Source organism: Bos indicus x Bos taurus, chromosome 3 (genome assembly GCF_003369695.1).
Source record: "Bos indicus x Bos taurus breed Angus x Brahman F1 hybrid chromosome 3, Bos_hybrid_MaternalHap_v2.0, whole genome shotgun sequence".
NCBI classification, from domain to species: domain Eukaryota; kingdom Metazoa; phylum Chordata; class Mammalia; order Artiodactyla; family Bovidae; genus Bos; species Bos indicus x Bos taurus.
Genome location: NC_040078.1, coordinates 102,587,150 through 102,603,532, shown reverse-complemented (window position 1 = coordinate 102,603,532; position 16,383 = coordinate 102,587,150). Strand labels below are relative to the sequence as shown.

The window sequence follows — 16,383 nt, the reverse complement described above, 5'->3', positions numbered from 1 at the left end:
AGGTGGCCCCACATTCTGATGGGGCAAAAAGCCCCTCCAGGCATGTGTCCTTGGGAGTTCTGTTCAGACCCTTCCTGGACGCCAGCTCTGGTCAGTACTGGACAGAGTGGTTAAGTCACTGAGGTTACCTGCCTGCCTGGAGACGTGACCAGTGACTGTAGCCCAGAGGCTGAGGGGCGCAGAGCAGGCTCTCATAGGCTTTAGGGCAGGGTGCATGAGAGGGTCTGGGCACATGCAAAGGCAAGGGGGATGCCCATGGGCTTGGGTGGGATGGCATCGCCACAGGACCTGAGCTGTGTCCCGCACAGTGCTTGGTCCGTGGCAGGGACTTTTTTTTTTTGTTTTGAAAGAGTCAAGATAGGTGAGCCCCGAGAGGGTAGCAGGAGTGACTGTGGGAAAGGCAGCAGGGGGACAGGATTTGTGCCCCCAGAAGTCCAGCTGGTGAAAGAGGTGAGGGCTTGGCAGAGCTGTGGGATGAGAGGTGCCTTCTGTTGGGGGTGAGTGGGCTGAGAGAAGTGAGGGTCTGGTCTGATGAAGGGGAGAGACCTGCCCCCTGGACTGCCCCGGGCTTGCACACTGCCAGTCTTTGCCAGAGCCTGGTGGGTGGGTGGGCTGGGCAGGGCCCTGGCCCCTCTCCAGCCTCCCCGGGAGGTTCCGCCTCCTCGACGGCCCCAGGCCTTGGGCACCGTCCAGCCTCCACTGTACTCAGGCCTTCCCCTTTCTCTCTCTCGTGACCTGTACCTGGCTGCCTCCCCAGCTCCCGGTTCTTTGTTTGGCGCAGAGGCCCCACCCCCGGGCACACTCACCCGGCTGTCTGGTTCAGCAGGTTCCAGCCTCTGGTTTCTGCAGCTGGCAGGTTGAGGCAGGAACCAGGGGGGTTCCACCCCGGGCTGCTCTCCCCAGCAGGTGTTGAGGGCTCCCCAGTGTGGTGTGTGAGGGGCTGGAGGCCTCCATCCTCCTCCGCAGGCCTTCCCCCATGGTCTTCAGGTCACCTCCCTTGTGCCCCCCACTGCCCTGTGCCAGGAATGGGGTTGGCGCTGGGACAGGGAGGGAATCAAGGCAGGCAGATTTCTGCCCTGCCCAGGGTTATTGTTCTCTGTCGGGAAGCAGCCATGAATCAAATACTCCTCCACAATGTGGAAAAAGTAATAACCTCACACGTGTACATAACAAACCGTCAGCAAAAGCAGTAGCCTCACACGGGACATAGCAAACCATGAGCACGGCTGTGAGGCAGAGGAGAGTCACCAGAGAGCCCCAAACACAGAGCCACACCAGTCGAGGTGGGGGCGACCGCAGAGGGGCAAGGAAGGTTTTCTGAGGAAATGATGTCTAAACTGAGACCAGAAAGGTGGATAGGAGACAGTGGGTAAGGAGGTGGTCTAAGAGGTTTGTGGCAGGAGGAGCAGCTTATGCAAAGGCCCTGAGGCGCAGGATGAGCATTGCTCATCCAGAGGATGGGAAGCCAGGGCTCGGGGGGTGTGAAGGGCTGGGGTCAGACCTGGCAGGGCTCTGTCCACCAGGACAGGAGTTTAAGTCTTGTTTCAGAAGCCATGGGAGGCTTCTAGAGGGTTTTGATCAGGGAAGAGGCTGCCACTTCGCTCCGGCTGCTGAATAGAGACTAGGCTGGAGAGGACAAGACTGGAGGCAGGGACTCAGCTGGTTAGGTTGGCGCAGTGTCCAGTCGAGGGAAGGTGTTGTCTGGACTAAGGTGGTGGCAGAACAGGAGAGGGGAGCTGCAATCTGGAGGTGTGGGGGAGGGGTACGCAGTGTGCAGAGGGGTGGGCAGGAGACTCTTCCCCACCCCTGAATGTGGGAGGAGGGGTCCTTTCTGAGAAGACCTGACTGAAAGGACCAGCGTACAAAGACAGGCTCTGCAGATCGGGAGTGTCCGGAGCCTCCAGAGGGCAGTTGGGGCAAGAGTGAGGGAACCTGAGGCTCTCTGAACCTTTGTGGTGTCCCCGTGCCACTCTGGCCCCCAGCAGGTTTGCGTGTTACCCCAACAGGGCTGCTCTCGCCCCCTCTGGGTACTCCCAAGTACAAGTCAGATAGGTCCCCAAGTCTCCCTCCTCCAGGGAAGCCCTAAGCTGTGCTTAGGGTGGAATGCTGGCTCAAACCCTGGCTTTCCACCAGATCAGTGTTGATCTGGCTGCTGTTTGACCTTCTGAGCCTCCCTCTCCCCATCTCTAAAATGGGGATGATAATACTACTGGTGCTAAAGAGGGTGATAGCTGCCCACAGGCGAAGTCTACTACATGTCCAGCTGTGGGAGCAGCCTACAGACATCGTTACATTTTGTCTGCCCAGACCCCTGCCTCTAGCACTGTTTAGCAGATGAGGCTCAGAGATAGTTAGTGACCTTTCTTAATAATTACACAAAACCTCCAGAGCCCACTGGACCCTGGGGTACTGGGTAAGATGGACCCCTCCCTGCTCCCTGCAAGGCTGAGCCCTCCCAGCTCTGCACTGCAACTGTCACTCCTGAGCCTAGCGGTTGGTCCCCAGACCCTTCCCTCCTCAGAGACACTGCTCCATCTGTTGTCCCTCTTCTCTGTACTGGATCAGCACCTTCTCTCTCTGCTGGCTCCTTCCCATCAGCATTTAAATACCATCTTTTGGGCTTCCCTGGTGGCTCAGTGGTAAAGAATTTCACCTGCCCGTGAAGGAGACCCAGGTTCAATCTCTGATCCGAGAAGATCCCACATGCTGCAGAGCAGCTGAGCCACCCATGCACCACGACTGTTGAGCCTGTGCTCTAGAGCCCGAGACCTGCAACTACCAAGCCCGCAGCCTCAACTACTGAAGTCCGCTTGCCCTAGAGCCTGTGCTCTGCAGCAAGAGAAGCCACCACAGTGAGAAGCCCATGCACCACAATGGGAGAGAAGGCCCCGCTCTCTGCAACTAGGGAAAAGCCTGTGCGGCAGTGAAGACGCAGCACAGTCAATAAATAAAATTATTTTTAAAAAGTACTGTCGCATCTTAGGAAAAAAGAAACAAGAATGTAAAAACCTCCCTCCAATCTTCATCCCCTTCGAGTGCCATCTTTTCTTTCTCTTCCCCATCACAGCCAGTCTCCTTTAAACAGTCACTGTACTCTGCTCTCCACTTCTTCACCCCCAACTTACTCCTCAGCCTTCTTTGGTCTGGCTTTGGCCCCTGCCACCCCCCTGACTCTGCTCGTGACAAAGCCTCCAACTACACCAAGGCGAACTGTTTCTGCCAGGTGCTTTGGAGTCAAACAGGCTTGAATTCAAATCTCAGGTGTGCCGCTCATTGGCTGTGTGACCTCGGGCCAGTGACTTGACCTCTCTGTGCCTCTAAACTGGGGACAACAAGCAGTGGAGGACTAAATGAGATAAAGTACCAGGTACAGAGTGGGATTATCATCATTGCACAAACACGTTTTTGTGCCAGAGACCAGGCCAGGCCTGGCCTCATCAGCACCGAGCAGGTGGTCTGAAAGGTCACTTCTCACAGTATCAGCCTTCCTGGAGCTGTTCATTGGCCTGATTAATAGGAAATGGATCCGCTGTCGGGATTAACGAGGCGTTGCTACATCTTAATGAAGGCCCGGTTTCCCGCATCTCATGACCCTGGGTGGGATTCCAGGTTGACCCTGTTGTATATCAGAGTGGTGTGGGTGGGCGTGACCGTACAGTGTCCGACCGTACAGTGTCCAAGCCCATTCCCTTCTCCCCCTCCCGCTGCTTCTCGGTGGAACTCTGGGGAGACGTCCAGGCTGTCAGAAGACAATCACCCAGTCAGTGGGAGCTGGGTGGGGAGGGTAGATTTACAGGAGAGCATTCACCTGGGAAGACATCCAGAGATAGGACGTCTCTGGATTAGGACATGGAATGTCTAGGCCTCCGGGACTGATGGTGCGTGGGGGCTGGGGAGAGGAGAAGTCATGGTTTCTGGCTCGAGCCTTGGGGTAGGTGGTGGTACCATCACCTGGGTGGAGAGCAGTCATGTCTGCGAGAGAGGCTGGGCCGTTCCCAGCAGCTCTCAGCATGCCTTTGTCCTGGAGCTTGGAATTGTTGAGGGGATGGGAGACGGAAGAGTGAAGCAATTAAAGTACAGACTCAATACTCCAGACTCAGTTGCCTGGGTTCAAATCTTGGCTCTGCCACTAAGCAGCTGTCATGTTGGGCAAATCCCATCACCTCTGTGTACCTTGAGTTCTCTATAAGCAGAAATAAAACCCACCTGAGGAGCTCACAGCTCTTTGAAGAGCGCCTGACACATAAGAAGCACTGCGTAAGGGCCGGGCATCACTACCATTGTTTCCTTTATAGACCTTCCTTCCCCTCCCCCACGCCTGCCCGCTGTAACATAGGCCATGTCTGCAGTGACCATCCCTTGGTGACTTGATGTTCCTCTCTCTCCAGGCAAACCTGTGTTTGTCAAGGTCCCCGAGGACCAGACTGGATTGTCAGGAGGGGTGGCCTCCTTCGTGTGCCAAGCCACGGGGGAACCCAAGCCACGCATCACATGGATGAAGAAGGGGAAGAAAGTCAGCTCCCAGCGCTTCGAGGTACAGCCTCGGGTGGGAAGGGGCAGGCAGGGCCCCAGTTCTGCCTGTTTTGAGGTCTGGTCCTACATCACCTCCTCTTGATCTCCCGCCCTGGGGGCTTTTTCTCAGCAATAGAAAGGCTGAGCCTGAGCAGGCCCCGCTGTCTGTCCCGAGCAGGCTGTGACGGTGTGTCTATCCTCTGGCAGGTCATTGAGTTTGACGACGGGGCAGGGTCTGTGCTGCGGATCCAGCCACTGCGGGTGCAGCGAGACGAAGCCATCTATGAGTGCACGGCCACCAACAGTCTGGGGGAGATCAACACCAGTGCCAAGCTCTCAGTGCTCGAAGGTACCTGCTGGAAAGGGATGCGGCATCGGGGGGCGGGGAGACTCATGTAGGGGATCAGCCTGCCAGCCAGCCAGCTCCGGCCCCACCGTGGACTGCAGTGTGTTTGGCCATCCTGGGGTCAGAGAGAGTCAGTGGTGGACAGCGATGATCGCTGGGTATTTGGCATATGCGTGGTGTCTTTGTGTTGTGCTGAGCCGGGGTGTTGCTTGGCTGGGGTCTGGGGCCTGACCTGCGGTGTGAGGTGGTAGCTACGTATCACTTGGGGTACATGATTCGTGGCAGTGGATGTGATTTTCTTGTGGAACCTGGCAAGGGGCTTCAGAGAAGTGTGTTCCCAGTCGCTGTTATGAGCAAGGGCCCTAGGCTGGAGGGTGGGGCTCTGTATGTAGATTTTAATGACCTCTCTCACTTGGTGGCTCCTCCATTCATTCACAAACATGCCCTGATGACTCCTTGTGTCCTGAGAGTTATCTGACCTGATCCTGCCCTTGCGACTTCAGTCTCCAGTATGTTCTGCGTTCTGTGTGAGAGGCCCAGGGGACTGTGGGGGGTGGGGGGCGCACAGGGGTTCAGGGGAGGAGGGAGCTGTTGTCTGAGTCCTGAAGACAAGTGGCAGTTGGGGTGGGGGCCTCTGTGGGGAAATAGCATCAGCTCACACCGAGGTCCAGAGGCAGGAGACCATGGAGCTTTCAGGGAACTCTTGAGTGGTTCCATTTGGCTTTGGGGTGGAGGGTGGCTGGAAGACACAGTAAAGTGGGGAAGAGTAGGTGGTTCAACATGAGCCTGGAGAGGTTGGAGGACAGATCACACCGGACCAACCAGGCTGCGAAACACTTTGCTGGGGACACAGGAAGCCGCAGACAGGGAGTGACATGATCGCCGCCCACCCCCACCTGCCACGATGAAGGCATCAGTCTGACTATGTCTGCATGTATTTTCAAAATATGGCTTGGACTGTTGCTTTAAAAAAAAAATTGCAATACCAATACCTGTTCACTGTTGAAATTTTGGTAAGTATAAAATAGCACAAAAGAAAAATTTAAAATCACTTGTTTATCTTACCACTACTATTAACATTTGGTTATTTCCTTATAGTCCATTTTCTGTGCATGCGTTATATATGTAACAAAAACGAGATTACATTCTGCCCAATGATTTGTAGACTGCTTTTTAAAAAAACATATGAACATCTTCCTGCCGATTAAGTATTTTTCTGCTTCATTGTTTTTAATGGCTGTGGGGGAGTGTCACATGCAAGCACCCTAATTTATTCAGCCATTCCCTTATTGTTGGACACACATGTTGTTTCCTGTATTTTGGTTGTATAAATAAGGGACTGTGTGCTTCCTTACAGATGTGTTCACTTTCCTGATTATTTCCTAGATGCACGGAAGTGGAATTGCTTGGTTAAAGGGCCACATGCGATGTTTAGCCTTTTCAGTATTTCCAGAAGACTGTGTCAGTTTACACACCCATCAAACAGGGCATGAGAGGGCCTCTTTTCTGCACATCCTCACCAGCAGTGGGAATTACCATTAAAAAAATCTTTGCCAAGTTAATAGGCAAAAAATGGCATCTCAATTTAATTTGCATTTTTTTGATTACAAGAACAGTTGAACATCTTTTTGTGTTAGCCGTTTTTACACTGTGGCTTTATGTGTTCACGTTCATATCCATTTGGTAACTCCTTTGTGCCTGTGTGTCTCCTGCGAGGCAGGGCAGGGCCCTCCAGCTTAGAGGGGCAGCGGCTAGGATCAGGGGCTCTGGACTGCTTATTCTCTTTTCCTTGTGACCTTGGGTGAGTAGCTGTGCCTCTGAGCCTCATTTTACTCCATCTGTAAATCGGGGATGTGATGCCTGCCACCCAAGCTGGTTGGGAGGATTAAATGGGATGCAGTTAAGCACTTTGCTGGATTCCGGCCTGAATGGTCGCTGCTGTAGGGCTGAAAGCCACACACCCTAAGGTCCACACACGTGAGCTGCCTGCGCCTGGTGTCTGTGCTGCCTGGCCTCTGGGTGACGCAGCCCCCACCGTCCACTCCCCTGAGGGGCGGGGGCCCAGAGGACAGGCCCTGCACCAGGATCCCTGACGGTTGGGTGCTCTCGAGCTCCTCCCTGCCACCCCTGACCTCAGTTTCCCCACTCATGACCTCAGGATAAGTATTTCAGCACTGCCGTCCCTTCTGTTGCTCGCTGCCCCAGCAGGAGCCATCTGCCCTGCCCTGGCATTTGGGAGGTGGCCGAAGGGCCAGACTGTGGCTCCCACCCCAGAGGGCATCTCTCAGGCCCTCGCATTAAAGGGAAGAGAGACTCCTTATTAGTGTTGGAGGAAAAGTCCCCACAAAGTCCCTACATGCTAGTTCTGGAGGGGCCTTCTTGGAGGAGGGTTTCTGTAGCAGGGGACAGGGGTGTGTTCATGCTTCTGGGTGTGAGAGGTGTCTGATGAGATTGGGGAGCGCATGGCGGCCCCAGGCCTGCTCCTGGCCCGGTTGAGATGGAGCTGTGGGCCTGAGTGAGCCCCCCCTCCTGCTCCTGAAACACAGCACCCGGAAGGTGAAATGCTGACTTGCCATGTTGGTCTGCGTAACCTTGACTGGCTCTGGGCTTGGCAGAAAGGAGTGGAGTAGGAGGTCGAAAAGGTGCCAGAGGGCGGGGCCTGAGGAAAGCACCTCCCCGCAACCGTGCCAGGCCTCCCCTGCTAGCCAGAGAGGCTGGGTGTATGTAGGAGTGGGGTGAAAGGATAGTTTGACTACAGCTGTGGGCTTGGGTCAGAAGAGAGCCAGGGCCATTCCTGGGAGGAGGGCTGGGGAGAGGAGGAAGCTGGCTTGGGGACTGGGACTCAAGGTTGAGTTCCTTACGTGCAGCGCAACATGCACTGCGTGTAGCTCAGCACACGCTGGGCACTTCAGGGGAGTGGCCCGGGGCTCCCTGGGATGACTCGGCTCAGCTGAGAGGTTGCTGTATCCCCGGCCTGTGTGTCCATGCCAGGCTCCCTGCTCTGCCTTGCTGTGCCAGGCCCAGCTCCTCTCACATTTGAAGCACCCCACACCACTCCCACTCCGTGGCCTTTGCACCCAGCTCCCTGGGCAAGACTGCCACTCCCAGGGAGTCCCGATTGCCCGGCAATGCTCAGCCGGCTGCCTCCCCACCCCCTTGGCCCCGGGCTGGGTACAGGGTGGGGGTGCCCGGCACAAGCTAGCTGGGGGTGAGCTGCCCAGCGTTCCTGTCTGAGTGGTAATTGAAGCCATTAGCGCGCCAGCCTCTCCCTCGCCGGGTAATGGCAGGAAAAGCTCTTCTCACTCTGCACTCTTGAGGCTGAATCACTCCCCCTCCAACCCGCCTGCCGACGCCACTGAGACAGGGAATCTGACATTTTCCCTCGCGAGGGAGGGGGAGCTGAGGGGGAGGGGAGGCAGGCCTTGCTTTCCGGCCTTTCCTTCCAGGAGGTGGGGGAGCCAGGAGGGTCTTGGAGCTCAGTCTGGAGGTTCAGGATCTGCCTGGGCCAGTGGGTTCCAGCCAGGAGGTACCGTGGTCAGGAAAGCCCCGGAGGATGCCAGACAGCAGAGGTGTGGGCCGGGCCCTGGTGACTTGGGCAGGTTCTGGAAGGGTCTAGGGGAAGGGGAAGAGGGGCAGGGAGGAGAGGGGGAAGGAGGAGAAAGGCCAAGGAGCAGACGTGAGCCATCCTGACTTGTCTTGGAGGGCTTGGCTTGGCGGACTCAGAGCGCAAGAGGCAGCATTTGCTTGTGGTCATGGAGACAGCAGACAACACGCACCCGTGTGGTGGCGTGTGTGCCCTGTGCGCTCTCTGGAAGGCTGTGTGTGTGAGGTGTGTGATGTGGTGTTACAGTCTTATGGGCTGTGTGTGCCTTACGGGTTGTATAGAAAACGGGGGCTGTGCATCCAACTGTGTGTGTGTGCACGCGTGCGTGTGCTTGTGCGTACGTGCATCAGGCAGTGTGTATGCGGTGTGGTGTATACAGCAGGTGGTGTACGTCATGCCGTGTGTGCATCAGACAGTGTTTATATGGGGTGCGGGCTGAACAGCAGGTGGTGTGCATGTTATGGGCTGTTGTGTACAGCGGGGGAAGGGGTGTGCAGCAAGCAGCCTGGGCCCAGTGTGTGCAGTTAGTCTGGTGCTGCAGGAGGCCAGAGATGTTGGACTCATTGCCTCCAGGACCCCACAGGATCCCTGCTCAAGGCTGGTGGCCGGCCAGGGCAGCTAGACAGAGATGGATGTGGGGCAGAGTGGTCAGCCTGAGCTGTTGTCAGTGCCTGAGAAACTATCCTTCAGCAGGCCAGGGCGAGGGGCACCAGGGAGGGATCCTACCCAGGCCTTGGGACTCTCTCCTCTTCGTCTCCTTCCCCCACTGAGCCCCGGCTCCCTCTCTCCTGTTCCCACCTGGCCTTGCTGTCTGCTGGTGGCTGACCAGGACCACACCACTCCAGGTCACAGAGGCCCAGGAATCCAGGTGCCCGCATGGCGTGCCTGGTCTTGCCCTCTTCGTTGGGGATAGGCTCTGGGGGAGGCCTGCTGTCAGGCCTGTGGGGTAGTGACTGGTGGCAGGAGGTCGGCAGTCAGTGCTGGGCCTGGACCCCCAGGCTTGGCCGTGGTTTTGGCCCTAGTCTGGGGACTGTGGGATGATGAGGCCCTCTTGAGCCCCATGCCAAGCCCCTTTGAAGATGAGGACTGATGAACAGCATACAACCCTGGCCTGCCATCCTGGGCTGGCTGCACCCGGAGCATGGCCAGTACAGAAGCTCGTGTTTTCAGGGTGGGTGGGCATTTCCCCAGGGAGTCAGCTCTCCCTGCCCCACCCTCCTCCGTGTCCCTGACCCAGGGCTGATGAGGGGGTGGGGCGTTTGGGTAAAGGGCTATCACAGGCAGAGGCCCACCATGCCCCTTTCCTGTTGCCTGCGTACGTGTCCAGGTAACGGGCTTGTTTTGAGGAAGCTGGGCCCATCACCTCCCTGATTTGCATCCACAGAAGACATAGAAAAGGCCCCTAGAACCTAGCACCTAGAACCCAGGCCAGCTTCTGCCCCTTCCCTCACAGCTGAGGCATTACCTAAGTGCTTCTGGCCCCATGACTGTGGAATCTGTGACCTGTCCCTCCAGCCCTGCTGTGACCATAGTCACATTCAGGACTACACAGATATGAGGCTTTGCAGCCATTCCCTGGAGAGATCTGAGCCCCAGACGTAGGAGTGGGAGAGGTGTCGGTAGGTGGGCATTGCCAGGAAGGTCTTGAAGATCTAGGGAAGAAGAAACCTAGAGAAGATTCTAGGTTTCTTGGTACCTGGGTTCCCTCACTTCTTTCTAGTTCTGATCTATCTTCTGATCTATCTTGGGGCCCAAGTGGATCCCTTTCTGAATGGTTCCTCCTGTGGGGTGGGCAGTAAGCCTGCCTCTTCTGTTAGCCACAGACACTGGATGCCTTTTCTGTGCCCAGCCTGCCCCTCCCACCCCTGCAGTCACAGGTATTTACAGGGCCCTGCTGTGTGCGTGGCCCCCTCGCCTACAGCCCTTGCCCCAGCCTCAGGACCGCAGCAGAACCGGCAACTCTGGGAACAGCTAGCCAGCTTGGAGGTTTTAAATGCCCCTCTGTGTGCACATCCTCCACCCCTGATGAGGTGTCCCCTGCCTCTGGTTGCCAGGGGAGAGAGGATTTTAATCAGGGGAATGCCTGATAAAATGCGTGCTTCAGAAAGGTCCCTGAGGGTGCAGAGGCGGGCACTGGAAGACCAGTGAGAGGTCAGGGCAGCGGCCCAGGCAAGAGGTGGCAGTGGCCCAGACCCAGGCAGTGCGTAGAGGAGGAAGGGAGACTGGGTTCCATGCAGTTTAGAAAGCTTGCCTGTGGGACTTGGGGAGGCGGGTGACTCGGGATTGCTGGCTCCGGGCCATGTAGATGGCAGTGCTATTTGCTCAGGTTCAGGTATGAGAGGAGGACCCGTTTGAGGGGCAAGTTGATGAGTCCACTTAGAAATCTGTTGTAGTAGGTATGTGTAGGCATCCTGGGGAGGGGTGTCAAGGAGGCCTTGTTCAGATTTTGCCTGGCACTCTGAGGGACAGCTGGAGATAGGGGGGAGAGAAATGGCAAGTCTTAGGGAGCCAGAGGACAGGAAGAGGGCCTGGATGGAGCCCCAGACGCTAGGTCTTCCTATAGGGGTGAGTCCCTGGAAGTCAAGAGAAAAGAATCTGAAGGAACAGGGAGGGGTGCTGTCGAGAGGTCGGGCAAGATGACTGCTGAGACGTGGCCTCTGGACTTAGCTCCATGGAGTCGTGGTTGACCTTGGTGAGCACGCTGGTGTCAAGCCATGGGGGTGGCAGCTGGGCTGCAGGGACCTGAAGAGCAAGAGGGAGGTTCTCAGTGGTCTGGAGGGCCCGGGCCGGAACCTAGTTGGGGTAAAGGGACCGAGAGAATGGTCCTGGAGTAGGACTGAGTTGGGAACCCTGGGAGGAGGGTTCAGCGTGGGTCAGACCCCAGAAGCTGGAATGTGGAGGGTGCAGACCTGGGGCCAGCCCCCGGGGTCACCTGGTGGCGTGCGGCTGGGAGGCCTCACCAGCCAGGTTGAGTAGAGCCCTAGGAGGCGCCAGGGAAGTCCTGGGGAGGAGGGGATTGGGAGGGGGAGGCCTCGCCTGCTTGGCTGTTCTCGGCGACAGGCCCCAAACAGCTCAGATTCAAAAACAAAACAGGCTTTTAAGATGCCAAGTTTGATGAAATCTGAGTGCTGGAAGAGGTGGGAGTTTTCTCTTAGAAAAAGCTGAAAATGAAGACTGAAAGCTGCGAAGGGAGCCCAAGGCTCCCCAGGCCTCCCTGACTGCCTGGCAGCCTGGGGGAGGGGTGGGGCTCTGGAAAGGGTGGGAGCCTGCAGGTCCAAGGGGCCCTTCACGCTTGCTCAGGGGTGTCCTGACCTTGACCTTGCTAAGGATGGGGCTGCCTCAGGGACAGGGCCTGAGGTGGCCTTGGCTCCCTTAGAGTGCGGGCGGGCTGGGGGAGCCAGCAGCCTCGCTACCCACCAGGTCCCCTCGTGCGTCTCCACATGTCTGCGGTTCCCGGCTCTGGCCCCACAGGCGTCTCCAGGGGACTCGCCACGTCAGCATCCGTGTTGCTCTGCATGTCTGCACATGTGTGTTTCCGCGTCTCTGCGTGCCCTCCCACTGGCTCTGCTTGCGTGCGTCTGTTTCCACAGGTGCTTGTCGCTGCAGGTGCCCCTCCGCACGCACATGGATGTTTCTATTTTTGCACCTGTCTCTCTCCATGTATCTCTCTGTGGGGCCCTGGTTGTGCACGGAGGATCTAGGTGTCTGCGTTCAGCGAAGAGGTGAGGCCAGGTCCAACACTCAGGCACCGGGAAGGGGGTCAGGCCTACAGACGGTACACCCCAGGCAGCCGGTGTAAGTGTGTGTGTGTGTGTGCGTGCCTGCGTGCGCACAGAGACGCCAGGAAGCTGGGTAAACACGAGTGAGGAGTTCCTGCTGACAGACGGTGCCGCCGCTCCGGGACCCCGCGAGGCGTCTCCATCTGTCCGCCTCCCTGGTGCAGCCCCCTCCCTCTGGCCCAGACTCCGCCTCAGGCATCCCGAGCTGAGCTGGACAAAGAGACCTGTGTGTGCTTTGTAGGGGGCGGCAGCAGCCTCCCTCCCCCACTGGCCTAGGCTGATCCCCTGTCCACCCCCACCCTAGCCTCATCCATCAGGCCTCAGCTCCAACCAGCCTCACCTTCCCACTGTCTCCCTCCCCTCCCCCAGCCCTAACTCGGGCAGCCCCTCCCTCCCTCCCCCCAAAGAGCTCTCCCTGGCTGCTCATGCTCAAGTGTTCCCTACTTCTGCATTTCCCTCCTCCTTCAGGAAGCCACCAAGATAGCACTGATCCAACTGCATTCCTGCTGTGGGGACCTGGGCCAAGCTCTTGTCCCTGTCTGAGCCTTAGGCTCCAAACACCCACCCCTCGGCCCCCGCACCCTTTCTCTGCCCAGTGAGGATGGCAGAGAAGAAATCAGGGTTCCCACTGCAGTATCTAAAGACCAGTGTATATGCACACGTGTGTCCCCAACCCAGGTACACAGATCTGTGGGCAGACCCTGGGAATGTGTGCGCCCTAACTGCATGCAGGCAGAATACACAAAGAGCTGTAGAGGCTTCCCAGTACCTCTGAGGTCCACTAAAGTCCCCACGGGTTTTTCTTTTCTTCGCGGGGACCCTTTTATCAGAGGATGGACCGACCTTTGCCTCAGAGGGACACACTGCAAAAACCTGGCCAGGGGCAGATGTGGGGACCTCTCCGCTCTGTGCGCACTGAGGGGGCAGCCCCCAGCTAGGCGTCGATTGAGCGGGAAGGAATCTGGGCTCCCTAGAGTTGGGGAGTAGGGTCTTGAGTAGGGGTGTTGTGACTCAGCTCAGGAGGGGACGGGAGGGGTCGCAGCGGCTCGGACCGCGGATGCGCGCACCGCTTGGACTCGCAAGCGCCGCCTTTCCGCCGAGGCGCCGGCTCTCCGCCGTTGCCATAGTTACCAGGAGGTCTGGAGTGGGGAGGGACCCTTCCTCCCGCGGCGCTGCGCAGCCCCGCCGCCCTCAGGATGGATTTTGAGCGGACTCGGCGTGACCAGTCTGTGCCGGTGTTGGAAAGTGGTGCGTGCCGGCGGGTGGCCGTGTGTGGAGCAGTCGTGTTCGTTTTGCAGAAATAAAAACGCGGCGGCGTTGTGTGCAGGGGTCTGCGATGGAGCGCCCAGCCAGAAGCCCAGCCGGCAGAGGGCGTGGTATGGGAGCAGGATGGTGGCTGGCTCCCGCAGGGCCATCCCGAGCCCAGCGCCCACACCCTGCCCAATGTGGGGTCCCACCACCTGGTCTCATCCCAGCCCCACCTCGATTTAACTCTGTGGCCTTGGCAGGTTCCTGGATCTCTCTGCGCCTCCATTTGCTCATATACTTTACACAGTTTCAGTAAAGATTAGATCAGTTTGTAAGGCATTTTAATGCATTATCTGGAACTAGGAAGTGCTCCATAAACCTGACCTTTATCCCTCTACCTGGGCCTCTGTTTTCCCCGTTGTTGATGGGTTTGAAGTGATCATGTGATGCCAGCCTGAGGAGGAATTTGCCCTGGTCCTTAGCGTGAGTGGTTCAGGGTACAGTGACCCCAAGCTCCTGCGGTTCAAGGTACAGGGGTTATGTGAAGAGGATAAACGTGACAGTCTGATGGTCGGTCAGTGTACACCAGCCTGCCCAGGACTCAGCTTGGCCAGACGGGCACAGGTGTCAGTAAGTGGCTGCTGTCCTTGGCTATATTTGAATGTGCCTGGGGGTGGGGGTGCTCCACCAAGTGAGTGTGGAAGGAAGAGCCAACAGCAGGTCATTCCTGAAGGGCTGGAGTCCTCCTGTGAGACACGCTCCCCCCACCAAGGTGCAGAACTGCAGCCTTCCGACTTGTGCCTGGAAGCCTAGTTGGCACAAGGGACTGGCTTTTGGGTCCCGCTGTTTTATGGACTCTTCACACATGCCGGTTTTAGGCTCTGGCGGCTATGCCTCAGGGATGATCTGAGCCAAGGACGGAGCCATTGAGGGCACGATAATTGAGGGAGGAAAATTAATTGTCCTTAATTTGGCACGATCCCAAAGACTTTCCCCGTGTTAGGAATTCAGAATACATTCCCAGGACACAGGGCTGCAGATGTATGTACTTCTTCCCTTCTCCTTGATCAGCACCTTGTGGGTAGAGATGGAGGCCCACTGACTCCTGGGCCCTAACTCTGGCAGGCCCTGCCTCGCTACCACTCCACTGCTCAGGAGGGCTGAGCAGGTAGAATTGAGGCCTGGGAAGAAGTAGACTGGTGCCCCAGTGGGCTGGGATGGCTCCAACAGCCCAGAGTGTCCCCTGGCTGTTGGGGAGTCCAGGAAGGGTGGAAGTGGATGGAGCTCTGCCTGGGCCTTCCTGGAAAAGCTAGTGGCGGCAGGACCAAAGGAAGCTGTTTCCCTGCTGGGTGCATCCCAAGTCCTGCTTTCATTTCCATCCTCCCTTTTCTTGCCACGGTTAACATTTTCCTTTTAAAAATCAGAGCTAAAAGTCAGGATGCTGTGGCATCATATTTACAGCCAAACAGACGCTGGATTCATGTCTGGAATTTATAGGGCTGCAGGTGGGGAGATGTTCTGCCAGCTACCTAGAGAAGCTGGGGAGGTGACTCCTACTGGTCCCTGCCCCTTCTCCCGACAGGGTCACAGTCCCTTAGGGATGCTTAGGCAGCTGGAGCCTTGGCAGAGCGCCCCCTGGGGTGTGGCAGCAGAGAGAGAAATGTCTTGCCCTTGCCTGCTGGGGCTCCTCCAGCTTCCTCTCCTGCCTGCCCACCAGTCACTTCTCCTGGGTCTCTGGGGGGACCAGCCCTGCCAGCCTCTACCTTCCTCCTTTCTGAGGATGCCACTTGCCTTTTCCCTGGCATGGGAGCTGACCTCAGCAAACATCCCCGCACACTCGAGCTGGGCCTGCGGGAGGGAGATGGGTGTGGTGCTGGCCTCCCCAACCACGGGGCCCCGCTCCTCTATCAAGAAACTGACAAAGGACAGGGTTCCCATTCCCCTACTGGGTGTGCAGCCCGGCATCCACACTGGTGGAGAGGCTCTGCCAAACTGCCACACTCACTCTGTGGTTTGCTCCTGGCAAGGGGCGCCTCTCACCAGACAGGAAGGGGGCCCCAGGCCCAAGTCTTGGTACTTGCCTGCCCTGGTGGCCCAGCCCTTGCTATTATAATAATGTCAGCCAGTAGTCCTTGGGTTCTGATTCTTTGTCCGATACTTTCCAGCACGTTATGTGCATCATTAGATGTAGTTTTCACGATGACTTTATAAGGAGGGCACTTGAACCTTGTTAATAGATAAAAATGGATAAAGGGAGAGGATTAGTAACACTCCCAGGTCGCAGAGCTAGTTAGTGATGGAGGCGGGAGCTCTACTTGGTCTGCACTTGTCCAGAGTCTGTGTTCAGCCCCATGTGCTCCCAAGGGTGGGGAGTGGGCAGCCTTGCCCCTGTCTGGGTCCCTCAGGACTAATGCAGGAGTCCATGTGCAGTGGGAGTAGGGGTGTGCTGCTGCGGTCCATGCCTGTTGCTCCTGTGGACATGACTGCTCTGTGAGCCCCCAACCACTGGCAAGCTGGGAGAAAGCAGTAGCCAAGGAGTTTTGCTTCCCTCATCAACTTTTGATGTCCTCACAGGGCTTTTTTTTTTTTTTTTTCCCTTTTTTAAATCTCTTCAGCCTCCACATGCTCAGACCTGGGTTCCCAGGCCTGACCATGGCCTCCAGGGTCAGGACTGAGTAAGGAAGGAGGTTCAGGGTGGGCACCAGGGATTGAAGATGGGTCATTGGTAAGGCAAAGGGTGCCCAGAGTCAGGGCCAGAACCCAGGCGGTGCCATGGGGCTCTGCCCCTGGTGGAGCTGAAGGCTGGATGCAGGCAGCAGAAAGGACACTACCCACGCACACAAGAGGGTGGGGACTGGATGGCACAGGGAGCCTCTGGGCTGAGTTGTGGCTGG

The 16,383-nt window shown here is 57.2% G+C and overlaps 1 protein-coding gene across 1 annotated transcript in view; it reads left to right on the top strand.

The window, feature by feature from the left end:
- The window catches only part of PTPRF (protein tyrosine phosphatase, receptor type F), an 84,330-nt gene that overhangs the window by 18,569 nt on the left and 49,378 nt on the right, over positions 1 to 16,383 (top strand). The window contains 2 exon segments of the mRNA XM_027537525.1: positions 4,389 to 4,534; positions 4,720 to 4,861. Of these exon segments, the coding sequence (XP_027393326.1) occupies positions 4,389 to 4,534; positions 4,720 to 4,861 (288 nt within the window).